The sequence below is a fragment of the Manduca sexta genome, chromosome 1, assembly GCF_014839805.1.
Source record: "Manduca sexta isolate Smith_Timp_Sample1 chromosome 1, JHU_Msex_v1.0, whole genome shotgun sequence".
NCBI classification, from domain to species: domain Eukaryota; kingdom Metazoa; phylum Arthropoda; class Insecta; order Lepidoptera; family Sphingidae; genus Manduca; species Manduca sexta.
The window spans coordinates 682,633-701,950 of NC_051115.1; the positions used below are offsets into that span (position 1 = coordinate 682,633).

A 19,318-nucleotide genomic window follows, 5' to 3' on the forward strand; every position below is an offset into this window, starting at 1 on the left:
CAATACTTTGTAATTTGTTGGGTGTTTCTACTGTTTATGGGCGGTCGTATCGCTTACCATCAGGCGAACGACAAGCTCGTGTCGTCATTCAAAGCAATAAAAAAAGGGTAGTTTGAATCTAAAACACCAGTCCATCTGAAATTCGAATTAAGAAATGAGAATCCTTTACTTCCGTCGCAGTGGACACTCTTGCTCATACTCTAGTTCTTCCAAATTTCATTATAGGCACAAGGTGAAAGTATATATAGAAATTGTGCATATTAAAGCATATTCGCACGCCTTTCAGCCGACATGGAGGCCGTTTGCCTCTATGGCGGCCATCCAAATACACGACCAGTGTAAGTTGACCCCTGAAATTTACACACCACAAAGAAATTGTAGTACTTCGCCTGTTGGATGTTATCACCTTGTAATATTTTGTTATTTCGGTTTTATTAACCATACTCGTCCAGGGTTACAATTCATTGGCTCTATCGTATAATTATACCAGCCCTAAATACTGTTCCACTGCTAGTCTTCGTCTACTGAGAGGGCTTAGCTATTGCTTTAATGTGGCTCTACAAAGTGGCGTCACTGCTCCTGAAGCCCAAAGAAAGTGCCGACAATATACAAGCATCCCCAGATGATCGCCATAGTCATGTCGGCCGGCATAATTGCTTCTTTACGCTTCGCTTGAAGGACCCCAAGGATGTTCATACAAGACCCTAACATACCTTCGAAATATTGTAAAACTAGGTTTTGTTGGCTTCGACTGCGTGAATAGTAACTAAAACACACTGGCGATTTACAGCACCCCCTGAGTGATGCTGGCGCCATCTATTTAAAAACATCCCGTAAATTCCTGTGGGAGCTAATTACCGGGATAAAAAGTAGCCCATGTGTTAAGCCAGGACATGGTGTATCCATGTGCCAAATTCCATCCAAATCCGTTTAGTTGTTTCTGTGTTTACTTCTTACAAACATCCAAACATTTTTAGAAACTTGCATTTATAATATTAGTAAAAAAATAAGATTCTTGTGTAGGTTTCCTTGCGCTGTTTTCTTACAAAAGCGAGCGATGATTAACAAACAATACAAAACTAAATAAGGAGTGTGAGAGTGCATTAGATTTTGAAGTCATCGGTTTTTATTGCGATGTATAATTATTACAATACAAAGTATTAAAATCGACTTCGATATATTGTAGCGAGAATAATGTAGCTTACTATTAGACAAAAAAAAAAACAAAATCAGTCCAGTAATTCCAGAAATAGGCACATTCAAATCCTTTAGATATTACAAGGTTAATTGCATATGATAATAATTAAGAAATCAAGTCAAATATTGCCTGACCTTGAATCTAACTTAGGATCAGTTTCTTCATTGACAGTAACAGTCAAAGTTATTTTTATCAAAACTGCTTGTGTTGTGGCAACTCTTATAACATTTACTTTAGCGACGATTGTGTTTTGAAAATCTATTTTAGCTGATATGTTTATAGTTATTAAAATGTTAGTCACTTAAAACAAGTAAATAGAACAATCAGCTCGTTTTAAAAACTATAAAAGTTGTCGTTGATATACGCTAGGGCTTCGGCACAAGGTGAGCTAGTACACAGCCTGTCTAGGGCACTAGGTTACCTATACAGGGGACCTAGAAAACGTACATTATTAGTTCTCTTCGATATCTATAAATGGTGATTTTGTTTCATGGCTATAAATACTTTTTAGGTTATAGCTTGTTCGGTTCGAGGTCTCGGAGTCATTCTAAAGTGCTTACGGGGACCACCATGGGTTTTTAGTCGGTAAAAATCCGACACACCCCGTCTACCTTACATATGCACGTAAGGGTTCCAAAAGGATTTTCCTCATGAAAAAAAAAAGTTAAAACATTTTTTTTACAATGGAGAGACGAGTCAGCATCACGTTTAACTTTGAAAACTAAAACCTTGGAAATTAAGTCCAAAGTTGATCACAGCTCATGCGTCAAAAAAAGACAGAAGCGCATTTTATTTGGATATTCGTACATTTGCATACGTCAGTTCGGCATCCAGCGCGTTCCTGCAGTCTTTTCAAGTCTTCTTTCTGCTCAATGCAATCAATGTCTTGGCTTGATGTTGTAGCCACTGTTTTACCACTTGAGACCTTAATGCAGGGTGATACGATTCGCAATTGCTATGCGATGGGTTCTGGGTCTCACTTGAATTATACTGAGGGTAGAGCTCCTCATCATTTTCTTGTATATCTTTAAATGGTACATGATTCATGCTGAACAAAAATGGACATGCAATAAGGTTAGGATTAATTCATTTAATTCTTTTTTTACTTGTTTTTGTTTTGATACGGGATATTGGATCTTAATAGTCCAGACAAAGTATGTATTCTGGGAACATAATTTGAAAATTCTTGACTGTTGTTAGGGGATATTATTGCCTATAAACAATGGAATAACTACTCTATTGCTCTCAATTGTCCATATGCCAAGATGCATGCAGTATTAGGAAGGTTACTCTTTAATATAAGTATAATAATGTGCATTTTGGATGTATTACTTTTTTAATATAAACTTGCGTATAATGCAAGTAAATATTACATTGATAGCATGGCAAGGTCAAAATGGAAACACAATGTTACAATAGATAGTTTCTATTGATAATTGTGATAGGAATCAGGACTTTCATAATTTGAATACAACGCAAAACGATATGAGCGATAACCGACTAATATAGATAAGAAACGATCTCAAACCCATTATGCCGGCGAATTGTATGCTATAATGTTGCAATAATTACAGTCGTAAATATAAAACACATTTTAAGGTTATTTTCCTCAACAAAAGAAAATTGAAAACAAAGATGTGATGACCTAAGTTTAACAGCCATTTTATCGTGGCTTATCAGTCTTTATATGATAGTTGTGGCGAGGGATCAAGCTAATTTGGTCGCGTTAGTCAGACCGCCTCGTGCGTCGCTTGCTCGCAGTTCCACGTACCGCGCCGTTGCAAGCTGGCGCGTCCTCTCGCGACGTAAACAAAGAAATCGCGAATTTGAATTTCGAACGCGTTCCGTTTGACTTTTGTTTTTTAATTCTGTTTCATTGATTTTATAAACTGTCATAAACGATTATGTGATTGGCCGCAAAATTTCTTTGTAAACAAAAATATTATATTCGCAATACTTGTATTCTTTATTTGACGTCTCGGTCAGCTGTTGAGTGAAATGTTTGTGCGTTTTTAATTTTAGAACGTGTGCACACTGTTGTTTATGTTTTTAAAAAGTATTTTTCGGACTGTGATAAACAAAGACTTTTTTATTTTTTTTATGCGCACTTTTAGTGTTTTCTGATTATTTGAATTTCGAATAAAACTTTTTCATAACAGAACCTTCTTTCCGTATCGAATCGTCGATCACGCAAGCGTCTGAAATTTTTTGAATCGAATTATATTAACGTGCCAAGTGGTTTTGGACCTTAGTGATAATACATTACGGTGCATTTTCCGAACTTTCTCCGATGTAATGTATACCGAGTCAGGGGTTAACTAAATTCGTAAACCCGATTTAATTTTAATGTGTTTAAAAGAAACTGATATTTGAATTTTAGATTGTCCCGAATCGACGTCAAAGGTGACTTGTTAGAGATTTTTCCGCGAAAAGTGACAATATTGGCCAAGTACCAAAAACCGACTAAAGTGACTAAATGGCGGGCAAAATGTGTTCAACCCTAGTGCGCGCGGGGAGGAAGTGACGTCAGAGCAAAATGTCTCCAGACAAACGCAAGAGGAGGGTAGAAGAAGTGAAATTTAGCAAAACAAGGACTCGGATATAGCGGAAGTGGAATATTTTTAATTTCAAGATCTCAGTAGTTCTCTATAATTAGTTAAAATGATTGCTTTGAAGAAACTTTATGGGGACGAACTCCTGCGCATCGCTCTGGTATTGAGTCTCCTCAAAGTCGACCCCAACGACTATTTGGAAGGAGACACTCAACTCCTAGCAGGGCTGAACATTTCGAACGGCTCCGACTGGTCCCTCGAGCAGGAAGCTCGGACCCTCATCCGTCCGAGATACGTCCACCCGAAATCTCTCGACAACATCCTCATCAACTACGAGAGACAACTGTTTGAAGAGTTGAACTCCCTGGGTCGGTACGGACAGAGTCTGAACAATGCCCGGACATGGCATAATGGGGGAGCGGTGCATACATATTTATTAAACGTAGCAACCGACGCCGCCCCGCTGGCAGTCGCCAACGAGACCTCAGACCAGGATGTCTCCGCTGATGAGAACGTAGCGCAGGAAGTCAAAGTCAGCGATGAGTCCGACGTCGAGTCCTCAGACTCAGCGCCAGTGGACTCAGCCGACGCCGTCGTCACGCTCTCAGCAGGCTTTCTCGAAAACCACACAGACGTTTTCGCTGAAATAGCAACGCGATCGTTCGACGTCAATGAATTTCTTGTTCAGCCTAATATGGATATCAAAAAGGAGCCTGATGATATTCTGGACGTCCACGTCAAGAAAGAGACGGATGATGACGTCTTTTACAACGATAATGCGATAGACTACGCACCGTATTTCACAGCGAAGACCGAGAAGATGGATGTAGAGGAGGATTCTGTTTTTCAACAAAACATGGCGGACTTACAAGATTACGGAGACTTGTTCAATGTTAAAGAGTCGAAACACGATTTGGACTTAGATGTGAAACAACAGGAGAATCTAGAACAATATCTAATAGATAATCAGCCGTTGGATGCAGAGGTTTATGAGTTGGCGCCAATGTTTGAAGATGAGTTGGTTTTGGATGTGAAAAGAGAGAGGGCTAGTACGAGCTTCACTGCTAGTTCTAGCGGTGTCAGCGACATGGATGTACTGTCACCTGATGTCAAGATGGAGCCTGATGAAGGACATCTCACTGGCGACGAACTGACGCAGGAGGTGAGTGACAGTAGCAGTAGAATGCACGGTAGTTTTTATTGGTGTTAGTTTGACTGCGAAATAAAACTATTGAACTAAAAATGAGGGTCATTGCTTTGGAGGGAAGTGGACAATTAATATTTCTAACTTCTCCCTATCTATTTGATTATCGTTGCGGGATAATGACAAATTAGTATTCTCTGAGACTCGGCGAGCTTCACCGCTCGGTGTCATACCATGCCACTGCTGATCCTGGCTTACAGGAGTTGTAGTGGTGGGTGTGAGAGCGGGAAAGTCTCGAGTATTTGTTAGTGATAAACTAATAGTTAACCAATGCGACTTTTTAAATATCTTCCATAGCCAAATATTAAGTCATTGACATTACAAATTAAGTCCGACGAATTAAATTGTAATTTACGTATGAATGTCGTGCTAAGGTCTCGGGTTCGTTCCCCGGGTCGGGCAAACTGATTTTGAGCTTTATTTACATCAGCCCGAAGTTTGAAATTTAGATAGGCAGCTACTGGTGGCAGGTCTCTCATATGTGAGAATCTGAGGTACCACCGCAATGTCTATTTCTACAGCAGCGTGTAGTCACTGTTGTGTTCCGGTTTGAACATTGTAGCCAGTGTAACTTCTGGACATAATACTTAAAATCTCATGTGTCAGGCGAGTGCATTGCAGTACCAATACTTTGTAATTCAAGGTTGGTGTTTCTACTGTTTATCCTATCGCTTACAGGCGAACGGCAAGCTCGTCACGTCATTCAAAGCAATAAAAAAGGCCCTCTACCATGGGAGGAAATATACAACGAATCCTCTCTCCTCCTCCTCGCATCATAATCCTCATTGCTAAGGGTCGTGATCCCTTGAACATGAATCTTTATTTTGATTAAGTTGCGCCACCTAATCCTATCTTTAGCATTGTGGAGCGCAACATGAAGTTTGGTGCCAAGCGTGGAGCGGATTTGGTCCGACCATCTAGATGGAACATGACCTCTCAGACGTTTGCCAGTCGCCATCAGTTGTTCGAGGTTATGTCCGTCCTTTCTGGCTATGTGACCGAAAAACTCCAATACACGGGGCAAACAGATGGTGGAAAGCCTAGACTAATACGCCTCTTCCTACCCATGCTTCAACTAAAAGTGCTCCAGAAGCGATGCTTTCATATAATCCGATTGCCAGCTTCCTTTTATGTGGAATCTAATTATCATTAAGCAGCGATAGCCTATTTGGTTGTGGAACGATCTGCCAAGACGAATTTCTGCAAGTTCAAATCCCAAGGGCACACACCTCTGACATGTCTAAAAAATTATGTGTGTATTCTTTTTGAATTTATCGTTCGCTTTAACAGTGAAGGAAAACATCGTGAGGAAACCTGCACATCTTAGAAGTTTTCTATAGAAATTTTCGAGGCTGTGTGAAGTCTACCAATCCGCACTAGGCCAGCGTGGTGGACTAAGGCCTAATCCCTCTCAGTAGTAGAGGAGACCCCTGCAACAGAGTGACAGTATTTAATACAGGGCTGATATTATTATTTATTTATCATGAAAACAATTTCCAGACCGCATTCATGAATTAGTACCTATATATTGTCGGGTTTCCTTTCGCTACTAAAGTGTTCACTTTCGAAAGGTCTTTGATTTCAAGGTAGAAGTCAAAGGATCGTTGACCTCTTCAATGATAATTTCTTTTATCATTAATTCGCTATTTAGCAGTGATATGTTATCAATGTCTGCACTGATAAGTATGCCGTAACTGAACGAAAGGTCGTGGGATGATCATGGTTTATCAAGGTTTCCTGTATGTGAGGGTCTGATACCACAGTCAGACGGCTTGCTCGTTCGCCTATAATATAACATCAGCCCTGTATTAAATACTGTCCCACTGCTGCACGGGCCTCCCCTACTACTGAGATTAGGCCTTAGTCCACCACGCTAGTGCGGGTAGACTTCACACACCTACGAAATTCCTATAGAGAACTTCTCAGGTATGCAGGTTTCCTCACGATGTTTTCCTTCACCGTTAAAGCAAGCGATAATTCACAAAGAATACACACATGATTTTAGAAAAGTCAGAGGTGTGTGCCCTTGGGATTTGAACCTGCGGACATTCGTCTCGCCGTTCCACAAACAACTAGGCTATCGACGCATCTGTGCTAATAACGAGCTGAAACATTAAATATCACTGCCCCACCGATTAGAACTCGAGACCTCAGAGCTGTGGTCTACTGTGCACGCAATACTACGCCACTGAAGCAGTCTGTAGATCAATTGGGGTAGCTAGGAATGTTCTCTAAGGGGGATAAAAAGATCTCAATGTTTTTAAATAAGGCTCTCACCACGCGAGGCCCTCGTCAGCGCATGCCTTTTTCTTGAGCGTTGAGCACCCTTAGCTCACCCTGGCTACGATTAGGTATCTTATAAAGGCCAGTAATTCAGGCTAAAATGTCCATACCGCAACACCTTCGTTCACTTAAAGATTGTGGTACGTAGAACAAAACAGAAAACTCAAAAGCATAAAAAATCTATTTGTAAATACGCGAAATGCGAAATCGATATCACAACAAAGGTCAATAGTCTATACGCGTGACAGATAACACAATGCGTATGCGCACGCGCGCGGATGCGTAATTCGTATTCGCCTTTTCACCACGTGTATGTTTGTGGCATTGTGCCAGATTGATTGTTGGAGTTTTTTATGGTATTGTAATAAACGCATGGCAACTGCAATAATAGTGACGCTCTTTACAATCGATTATAAGTTATCGATTTGGGGAACAAAAATAAATCGATTAGGAATGAGAAACCTAAAAATGAATAAATAATTGTCCTACGTTACAGCCATTCAAGAAATTGGAATTATCTGATTATCAAGTCATGGGACGGATCATCGATACTAATCACATCGAGTTGAATGCCTCGGTGGCTTAGTTGTAATTATACACGGTGCGATTGCGACTACTGCGCTGAGGTCCTGGGTTCGAATCCCGGGTCGGGCCAAAATAATTGTGACTGGGTTTTTCCATCTTAAAAAACATTACTCAGTCGCAGCTCGGAGTCAGGCAGTTGGTGGTGTGATACCCCCGTGCCGTGGCACGTAAAGCCGTTGGTCGTGCTGATCTCTCCGGTCATGTCGTCTCACCGGACTATGAGAAGGAACAGAGAGTGCTGTGTATTGCACATTTGTGCGCTATAATATCTCCTGCTGATCCCTCTCCGGTCATGTCGTCTCACCGGACTATGAGAAGGAACAGAGACTGCTGTGTATTGCACACACTCGTGCACTATAATATCTCCTGCTGATCTCTCTCCGGTCATGTCGTCTCACCGGACTATGAGAAGGAACAGAGACTGCTGTGTATTGCACACACTCGTGCACTATAATATCTCCTGCTGATCTCTCTCCGGTCATGTCGTCTCACCGGACTATGAGAAGGAACAGAGAGTGCTGTGTATTGCACATTTGTGCGCTATAATATCTCCTGCGTGATCTCCGTTGAGATTGGCCGCAGTGGCCGTCTAAGAGGATTTTATTTCAACCACATCACTTTTTGTGACGCAGTATAGCGTACGCTAAGACGCAAATGTAAAACACGTGCAACTTTCGTTTTCGAAAACAACTTTGTTGCAACACCAATTATGTATTTCACTGTAGTTATTTGGAAAATGTAATTCACACACTTATTCTCGAAAGGGTATAATAATATAAGCCGTGTATTATATACTGTCCCACTGCACGGGCCTCCTCTACTACTAAGAGGGATTAGGCCTTAGTCCACCACGCTGTAGTGCGGGTAGACTTCACACTAATATCAGCCCTGTATTATATACTGTCCCATTGCACGGGCCTCCTCTACTCCTGAGAGGGATTAGGCCTTAGTCCACCACGCTGTAGTGCGGATTGGTAGACTTCACACTAATATCAGTCCTGTATTATATACTATCCCATTGCACGGGCCTCCTCTACTCCTGAGAGGGATTAGGCCTTAGTCCACCACGCTGTAGTGCGGGTAGGGATAGGCAGACTTTACACACCCTCGAAAATTCCTATAGAGAATTTCTCAGGTGTGCAGCTTTCCTCACGGTGTTTTCTTTCACCGTTAAAGCAAGCGATAATTCATTACAAACATTTTAGAAAAGTCAGAGGTGTGTTTGGGTTTTGAACCTGCGGACATTCATCTCGGCAGTCCGTTCCACAACCAACTAGGCTATCGTCGCTTTTTACATTTTACAATTCCATAAAATTCAAAAACATTTTTAGCTATTGGCAGTCCGTTCTACGCAGATTCTCAAACATTTCAGAATAAATGTAATAATTTAATTTATTTAATATATCGTCGGTTAAAAAGCATTAGACTTAAGCGACATTCAGTTTCATACATATTTAAAATCAGCACTTATTTTTTTTAACGTAATTAAGGATTTTCGAAAAAAAAAATCGCTTAAGTCAATTTGCCTTTCAACCTTAATATATATATTCTGAAATGAAATGAAATGATTTATTTGAATCCGTAAAATGTTATACATTATTTAGATTCCGTCAATATTAACCATCAGTTCGGAAAGCAGTTTTCACCAGAGAAGGACTGGCAAGAAACTCTGGTGTTGCTCTTTTCAAAATCAGTTTAAGGTTCGACCTACCCATTCCCTTTTAGGGTTCGAAATAGGAAACAAAGGCTGGATCGTCGCCCTTTAGTGAATCGATCGCGCCTGTTCTAGACGGGGGTAATGCTTGCCTTCGGGATTAAAATTTAAGGTATTAATATGTATTCGCGTCGTTGGTTCAGTGGTGAACGTCGGCTGTGGCTGGGGCTCTGGGTAATGGATCAGAACTATTCGATGTTCCGCAAAAATGGGCCAGTAGACTCCTCTACTACTGAGAGGGATTAGGCCTTAGTCCACCACGCTGTAGTGCGAAGACTTCACATTCAAAACTCCTATAGAGAATTCCTCAGGTATGCAGGTTTCATCACGATGTTTTCCATCACCGTTAAAGCAAGCGATAATTCACAAATACTTACACTTTAGAAAAAGTCAGAGGTGCGTTTGGGTTTTGAACCTGCGGACATTCGTCTCGGCAGTCCGTTCCACAACCAACTAGGCTATCGCGGCTGTTTCGTGTTAGTATGTAAATAAGAAAATTCGTCACCGCACAAAAAATTATGACTACATATATATTTATAAGTGTTACATATGTGTTTTCTCAAACAAGCTTTTGAATGCGTACATTTATATTCATACCTATATAAATAATAATTATTAATTAGCTAATCTCTCATTTTTTTGGGAACGCCAAAGTGTCCCCACTGCAACTGATGGTCCAATAGAATGTCGACTGACGAGAGATGATTACCCCTCAGTCGACACAATTATGCCTGTTGGACTATACACAGGCTGATCCCGGAACGCGACACGTGGGCCACTATGGTTGTAACACCTTGTGTGGTCGCTATCCGGGCGGATATAATATATATCCTACCACCAACAAAGCCACAATTTCTTTCATACATATCACAAGCTGCGTTAGGTCTCATATACAGCTTGACCAGGAAAATAATAGTCCTTGGAGGCGCCATTTTTTGGCAATAGACAATGGTTAAAAGCAATTTTGTAAACACAGCGACTCACCTGGTCATACGACTGTCCTAAATCGTTCATTGACACCGCGCGGGGTGGTTGACCCCGCGTCACGCGGCCGTAGATTATACCACTATCGCCAATTCGTTAGATTCGTACGTTAATTATGTAAAATTATTTCTTATGTTTACGCGAATGTTAGACATTATAATTAAACTTTTAAAAACTTTTTTTTTTTTTTTTTTTATTTTCCCTCCGTTGCCACGAAGGCTGCAATGTCTTCGAACCTTCATGAGAAAATTAAAATATAAAACAGCTATAAAATCCAAAAAGTTTAATTTTAATGTTAATTATGTAAAGTTAGATAACTAATGTTGATGTTGAAATGCGAATTGTTTAAGCGACATTTTTTTTCGGAAAATTATATCTAATAAAAATGTATAGAAAATAGTGCTGATTTTAAATGTACGAAAGTTAGTGTCGGAAAAGACATTTTCGAAAAACATTAACTAGTTTAAAAAAGAACATAGGAAAAAGTGCGGAATTTAAATTTTTGAAAGTTAATGTTGAAAAAAAATGTCGCTTAAGTGGTCAACCGTCGATGTAATATTATTTGTATTATTAACTGACCATTATAAGTTGACCTGTCATATGTATATAATTACTATTTGATTAAAAAAATATAAAAAAAAAATAAAAATGCTTTATTCATACGTAGGTGAACATAGTTACGCTTATGATAAGTCAAGGTACATGAGAATATTTAATTATTACTTAATTAAATTAGCTTATATAAACTGACTTACTATGGATAATGATTTCTTATGCTTACGCGAATGTTAGACGTTAAAATTTTGCTATTTTTTAGATTTTACCGCGGATTTTATTTTTTAATTTTCTCCCGTCGTTTCGAAGACTTTGTGGCCTTCGTGGTCACGAGGAGGGGGGGGGGGGTCTTAAAATTGAAAATATAAAAACCGCGAAAGAATCCGGAAAATAGTTTAATTTTCATACTTACTATGGAGTTAATAGAAAAAATCAATGTACTTTCATACTTTATTAGCGTTGTCCCCAAATAAAACGGCGTGTTAACCGTATTTGTTGCTGTCTGGTTGATCGGTTCTTGGTTCGAATCCCGGGTAGAGCAATATTGAGGTTTACAGCACGATTCGCCCCTATTTTTTTAAGGAGCTTGGTGGATATTTCAAGACTATGTCGCTCCGTACGTCCTTTTTTACCCTTGCCTACTTTTGATATTTGATTTGAAGAAATTGAATGGCACGGGATTTAGGGATATTTGTTAAAAAAAATTAGGCTTGAGCGTTCATGAGATCTAAGCCGATATCTTGGTGTTTGTGCTTATGTACCTTCGAAAAGGGTAAAGAGCGATGATATGTTTCAAAATATCGTGTTATCGTGTTTGTTTTCAACTTTCGTAATACGCAATAGTACAAAGGTTGATATTTTTAGGTCATTTAACACAATCAAAACCTGTTTTAACTCTGATTAACGATGATTGTCGCGGTTTAATTTGTACATTAGATACACGGTGGTCGGCCATTCAGAGAATGTTATTTTAAATTTCGATTATTATTTAAATTGAGAACAGCGCCATCTGTTTTTGGATAACCCTAATCTGTGACTGGTACTGAAAAATAATATAGTTATCTACTTTCTCCTGACTTATTTGAAAAAACATAATTTTGCAAACACCATTTAAACTTGTAATAGTATAAGTATATATTTCGGTGAACAATTGTATGTAAAACAGTTTTTTACAGAACTCTATTTAAACCATTTATTTCCTATACATATAAAAATAAAAAGAAATGTTTAAAAAGCAAACAGTTACAAAACTAGGTATGCAACGGATTTGTTGTAATTTGTAGTAGCAAAGCTATACCAGCTCAATATACGTTTGTTAAAGAGCACTTATTGTCAGCAACATTCACAACTATTCGTTGGTTCACAAACTTATAAATGTCACGCGTAAATTAAATTGGCCACGATGTTCTAATGTAAACAAATTACTTATTAGAAATGCACAAAACAAACTTATAGGATATAAACAGTCGCACGACACCTATTAGGAAAATACGCCGCAATTTAATATATCTAATACAAATGTTTACACATCGAAACAGCTGTTTATGCAAACATAATAAGATTTGGCGATTGAACACCTGATTTGGAAACATAATTTTTAGTCACAGGTTAGTTCCCACTTAATTTATTATCTGTGACAAAATAAAATGGCTGTCTTTTTAGGGAGGATTATATATTGACTTGAGATATTTGTCATCGGCCTGTTACGATTGCCAGTACACAAATTCATAGCCGCACATATTTTATTGTAGTATGTGCACGAGAATACTTAATATAATTTATAATCAATATTAGAAGCTATAAAACTCAATTTAAACTTATACAAAGTGCTACAAAAACATCCACAGACAAACAGTATATCTGTATCTATATATAAAGGTTAGTCACGTGTGACAGCGCGGAAAGAGGACAGCTATATATAGCACACGTGGGATTGAGTGAAATGGAAGTAATATGACGGATTTGAACTTGCAGCTGAAGCGAGTAGGCGTAGTATACAGATTTAGTTTACGAATTTTGACCTTGCTAGGCCTTGACCGCCGGTGACCTTGTTGGCCGGAGTGCTAAAACCTCGTTTTTTTCTTAAACATGTTTTTCTAGAACAATCTATTGCGGTCGCACAACGCCATCTGTTAATATTTTCCGGTACTATACATTTCAGGTTTTCCTTCTAATTATTAATATTTCAGTTACAAAGATGTAAAAAAATAATAGTAATTTGCAACCAACTAGCAATGTTACGGTTTGATATTTTTCTTATTGGTTCTGGTCACGGTATATCGTGTTCTCGTTTAGAAGCAAATGGTGTTAATTTGTGCAAGCAGCGACATCTATTGTCGAGTAGCAGAGGTGTGAGAAGTTCTCAGTTCCCAGTAACAGTAACAGATGGCGCTGTTCTCAATTTCTTAGTTTGCTGGTACAAGTAATAGATGGTGCTGCTATCAATATTTTTTGTTATGAACTGATAGATGGGGACACATAGGTCAATTACTAGTGAAACATTGATTTCTAGATGGTTATATATAATCATAGATGGTGTTAGTAGACACGCACCTGTTTTCTTTCTTTTTTTTTTATCAAATCGCATAATCTCAAATCATGCTCATCATTGTCAGCCTTGGAAAGTCCACAATACTCTTTAGTGTGATCAGATTATCAAATTGGCAACGGGCATTGGCTTTAAGACCAAACTGCCTATTCCTATACCTTATTTTCGGGACATAGAAATTTGAAAGAATTTAAGTAATTTGTCATAATTTAACCTTTATAATTTCTTTAAAGTGTTCGACATAGTCTTCTCGAAGAATTTAAAAGTTTACACCTACATAATGTTACCTTTAGGAATCAAGATTCCGCCTTGTTTGCCGTTTGTATATCGTAAATAACTCTTAGTCATGCTTAATTTTTAATTACTAATCAATGATTCATACTTACAAATAATAATACATTGATACCTAGGTTAAACTGTTAGATAAACAAATTATAGCATACAAAGATCGTGTACCTTTGTATTCATGAAATAAATTTCAAAATTGTAAAACTGACTGCCTGGGTGGTGTAGTTGTACTACACGCGTGGCACGACAGCGCTCTGAGATCAAGGGTTCGAAGCCCAGGTGCAGTGATATTTGGGTTTTTCTGCTCAGTATCAGCCCGGAGTCTGAAATTTGCGCCTGACATGGCGATAGGCTCGCATATCACATCATGGGACGGAACACACTTGGCGAAAAGTGAGTGCCCTAGTTGCGCTTCTGAATACTCCTTAATAATTACCTCATATTATTATTTACAATATGATTGTTTTTTCATTAACTTATAAATATATCGTTATTTGTGCAACCTTCACTAAAATGGGTCTTATTTTATATACTGTCCCACTCCTGCACTGCTCTTAGCGGGATTAGGCCTTAGTCGACCACGCTGTAGTGCGGATTGGTAGACTTCACACACCTTTAACACCCATAAGGAAGTTCACACATAACTTTATTTTAGAAAAGTCACATGTGCGTGCCCTTGGTTTCTGAACCTGCGGACATTCGTCTCACCAGTCCGTTCCACTCCCTACTAGGCTATCGCCGCTTTCTTACATTAATGTATATTCCTATTTATTCCCATTTTAAAGGGCATCTCATGATTATTCATATCTCATACATAAGTATCAATGTGTTTCAATAAAATGCAATCAAAAAGCTGTCAACTACACGAATGTATTCGAAAAAAAAATTATCCCGCTGTGTTGCGGCGCTCAGACCCCTAGCGGGTATCTGTTTGGCGGGAGAAGAAGACTCGCAAATGATTTTTGACGTTATTACAAGACAATAGAGTATATATTAGTGCAAGTGATGCGTGATATAAATCGTTACGTCATTAAAAAGTTCGTGTAACTTCGATATTTGAATTTTCGAATCGAAATCGATCTTTATTGCTGTCGGTATAGGATTATAGACTTTGTGTATGGCGGTTAGAGACGAAGTTTGGTTTGAATGTGTTTATTCTTTTTTCAATTTTATAACCGGCCAGCGGTATAGTCATTTACGAAGAGATTAGTTATTAATTCTGTATTAAGCCAATTAAAGATGGCGGTATTAATAAAAATAAAACTTGTTTCCTGATGTTTATGTATTAAATTTGACAATCGATTGATTTATATTATGTATTGTAGGTATATTTAATTTATTTCGTATCATTCACTTGTTGGTTATTTTATAATCTGTTGCAATTTCCCGCTATTACTAAAGTCAGTTTGACATTAAATATTACTTATTTGTTTTTTAATTTAAATTGTTATCGACATGTTAATTAAGATTGTCTTTCATTTATATTGCGTCAAATATTACATTTAAGGTGGTAGCTCAAGGTCCATTTTCATACATTTTGTTTCGGCTTTAATCTGGGTAACTAAACAAGTATTGGCAAGTAAAGAATTTAAATTCACGTCTAGTTAGTGATTAATTCTCGCAGTTGAAAGAAAAACGTAAAAATAATTAATAATCATGGATATTTCTGCCTTTAAAATTTCGTCATATTAAATTTTAAAGGCCGAAATATCCATGATTATTAATTATTTTACGTTTTTCTCTTTCAACTGCGAGAACTAATCACTAACTAGACGTGAATTTAAATTCTTTACTTGCCAATACTTGTTTAGTTACCCAGATTAAAGCCGAAACAAAATGTATGAAAATGGACCTTGAGCTACCACCTTAAGTCGCAAATTGTTGCAAAATTTCAAAACTAATTTTATAAGGAACTTGACTGTCAAAATTGACTTTGAAAGTAAATATTGGAGACAATATAATTATTATTTGAGATTCATTAGATTTATAAGTACTGCTCATGGCTCCGTTTGAAGACCTCTCCCCGGAAAATAGTCTATAATAATAATAATAATATCAGCCCTGTATTATATACTTGCCCACTGCTGAGCACGGGCCTCCTCTACTACTGAGAGGGATTAGGCCTTTGTCCACCACGCTGTTGTGCGGATTGGTAGACTTCACACACCTTCGAAATTCCTATAGAGAACTTCTCAGATGTGCAGGTTTCCTCACGATGTTTTCCTTCACCGTTAAAGCGAACGATAAATTCACAAAGAATACACACATGATTTATAGAAAAGTCAGAGGTGTGTGCCCTTGGGATTTGAACCTGCGGACATTCGTCTTGGCAGTCCGTTCCACACCCAACTAGGCTATCGCCGCTTTTCTATAATAATATAATCCAAGAAATTTTAAATCGTATCCAAATATGTGTAGCGTTAACTTCTAACAAACAGGAACATCACACTTTTGCATTTATAATATTAGTAAGAACCAAAGACATTAAACTATATCTTTAAATTAGTTTTCAAATTCATTTTCTGTCAGATCTAGCGAATGTAAAGTTTTACAAATAATGTTGTATGCACCTGTAAAGGTTTATCACCTAGTATAAGAAAATTCATTGTATTAGTTGTAAGGTTATAGTGGTAACCCGATGGTCTAACTATTGAATAAATAAAATAAAATAAAAATATTGAGTTATAGAGCGAACATCAGGACCTTTTTGCTCCAAAAGTTATTACTAATTATTAAGTCGCTGTCTTATTTGAAATGTCCGTCAAGATGTCACAGCGCCCTTAGATATTAATACAAAAATATTTACAGAAAATATGTTAATATTCGCATAGAAATGACGATATGAAAAAAATATAAAGTATTTTATTGATGTTTTGCTACTACACAGTATAGAGTGAGTAACCATCACATAAGCGCAATTTTTTTGTATAACAATCTTCCCAATGTCCGCTATATATAATCTTAAAACTCTTTGAATTTAAATTATTATTTATTAATTTACATTCCTTAAAAATGTTTAAAGAAACGCTTAATAAAAATTTCCCGCTGAATCTAATTTAAAAAATAATTTCCTTTCATTCCATTACACCTTAAAAAAATACCAAAGACAATAACATAAAGTGTACAGTTTGTCTACATTTGTCTATTCTCACATTTAGCGTAGATGGGACTGATCTCGTTGGAAGAGATTTGAAATGATAACACGCATTACAACTGCCATTTCCAAGATGGACGCGTGAGATATATTTACCGCTTTTTGTAGTCATAACAGTTTTTGTTTTAAAATATTGACTCTATATCAATTCCGCTCACAGAGAAGATGTTTTGGAGGAATTTGATAATGTCTGTCGAATTCTATCTTGCTTATGGTCTTAGATGAACTATTAATAATATTGAAATAATTATAGATTTAGAATTATAACATAGAGTATGCATATGAACACTTCAATTATAATTATATCGGTATAATGGATTGAACAAAAAAAAAATTAACGGTAAAGAACGCATTCTTTTTTTGAATTTTATTTTTTAGATATTATTTTTTTTTTTTTTTAAATATTATACCTATTCCATTTTTGAATTTTATATTTTCAAATACAGATAGATACAAAGGTTTATCATTTTTTCCCTAACTCGATAAATTTGAATATGAGTAAATTTAACAATGTTTTTTTTTACAGGACATGGACCTGATCGAGGTGCTCTGGAAGCAGGATGTGGACATGGGCTTCTCCCTCGAGGATCCTATTCAACCCGTAAGTTCATTATAGTCCAAATACCATCCTTATTATAATGATTTAAGATGTTAGTTTGCACGAACCTCGTGTAGTTTTGAGGTTTACGAATTTAATTTCTAAGTCGGTAGTATTTTCTACAATATCGCTCGTTAATTATACTCAAAATAAACTATTTATCTATACAGAGTCATTTTGACATTGCGTTACTAAATGAAACTATATACTCGTCTCCACCTTTGCTGACATTGTGCCAAAAATCATCCATTAATAACGAATATTTTCACCAGAATTCTTGGTTTTAGTTTTCAGATTTTTTGATCATTTTGTTATTTAATTAGATGTCGTGTCCGGCAACGTATTTTGACTGAAAGTATGATGTTGCTGCGACGAATTATCTTAGAGTAGTAGTAGTGGCTTTAGGGCGCGTAAAATTAAAATAACTTTTTATTAATATTTATTTTGTTCGAAACTTACACTTTTTAATTTTACATCTACGGCTCAAGTAACTTACTATAGAGAGTTATCACTAAGTAGATAAGTATGTGGTTTCAATAAGTAACGCAATGTCAAAATGACCCCGTATAATACTTCAAGGCGTCTAACATAGAACACTTCATTAAAATTCCAATATTTCATATTTAGGAGGGTCCGCAAGCCACCAAGGTGCTTAGTGATGAGATAGACAACGAACTGAAGAAGGCCCAGGAGAACCTGCTGAAGAAGAAGGATGAGAAGGCGGAGAGGGAGAAAGTAGAGATTGAGAAGGTGAAGGTGTCGCTACTCGACCCGGAAATTAAGGAGGTAAGTCGTTAAAAACATACGAATCTATGGATTTTTTATTCGAACATTTAAACAGTTCGAAATTTGAAAACTTAATTGATGTTATATTTATCTGTCAAGACAATAGATTTATACATCATAGACTATTTAAATAATTTAATTAGGTAATAATTAGTTTCTTTTTATCTAGTAAAAGGAACACTAGTTCGAAATTTAAATTTCAATTGATATTTCTTTTTAATGTTTGCAAATTAGTTTAGTTAAAAACGTTACCAAAATAAAATAGAGAAATGATTTACAAAAATATATAACAAATATGTATTTTTTATGATTTTTTTTCTATTCGTGTGATATACTTGTCGCACTCATAATAAAATAAGGACCCATTCCAAAATTGCCAATTTGTGGGACTCGTCAAACAACCAATTTCTGTTTGCGACCTTTTAGGTTTTTCCCTTTTTTTTCATGCTATAAGATTTCATTTTTTACCTATCTTTAATAAGCTCAATTTTATAGCAACTTAAAAAAAGATAGCAAACAAAATTTAGTTTTCCGACGACTGCCACAAATTAACAATTTTGAAATAGATCATTATTAAGAGTGCGTTGTATGAAAATATTATTTCGTACATGCTAATCTTCAATACCTAACCCATATATAAAATAGTAGGTTTAATTGAATTATGTTTATGCAGGACGATCCTTGGGCCGGACTATCATACACCGTCGACACTGAGACCGGTGAGTGTTCTTCAACATATTTAAAAGAGGAGGGATGAATTATAAAAGTACTCATAAACGTTTTTTATTAATAAGTATTTAATATTAGGAATAATAGTTCTAAAATAATCCACAAGATGCGAGTAATAGTAAATTTGTATTATTTCACGT

At 36.9% G+C, this 19,318-nt stretch overlaps 1 protein-coding gene across 6 annotated transcripts in view; it reads left to right on the forward strand.

Annotated features, from left to right (window-relative positions):
- LOC115452605 (segmentation protein cap'n'collar) overlaps positions 1–19,318 on the forward strand; it is a 160,643-nt gene that overhangs the window by 44,198 nt on the left and 97,127 nt on the right. For 2 of the 6 annotated variants that reach the window (XM_037441895.1, XM_037441861.1), the window contains exons 3-5: positions 17,592–17,666; positions 18,291–18,449; positions 19,123–19,168. In XM_037441895.1, the coding sequence (XP_037297792.1) occupies positions 17,592–17,666; positions 18,291–18,449; positions 19,123–19,168 (280 nt within the window). Of the gene's footprint in view, positions 1–2,949; positions 4,913–17,591; positions 17,667–18,290; positions 18,450–19,122; positions 19,169–19,318 lie in introns of those variants that run through there. The other 4 variants (XM_037441710.1, XM_037441748.1, XM_037441792.1 and 1 more) reach the window with 4 other exon arrangements.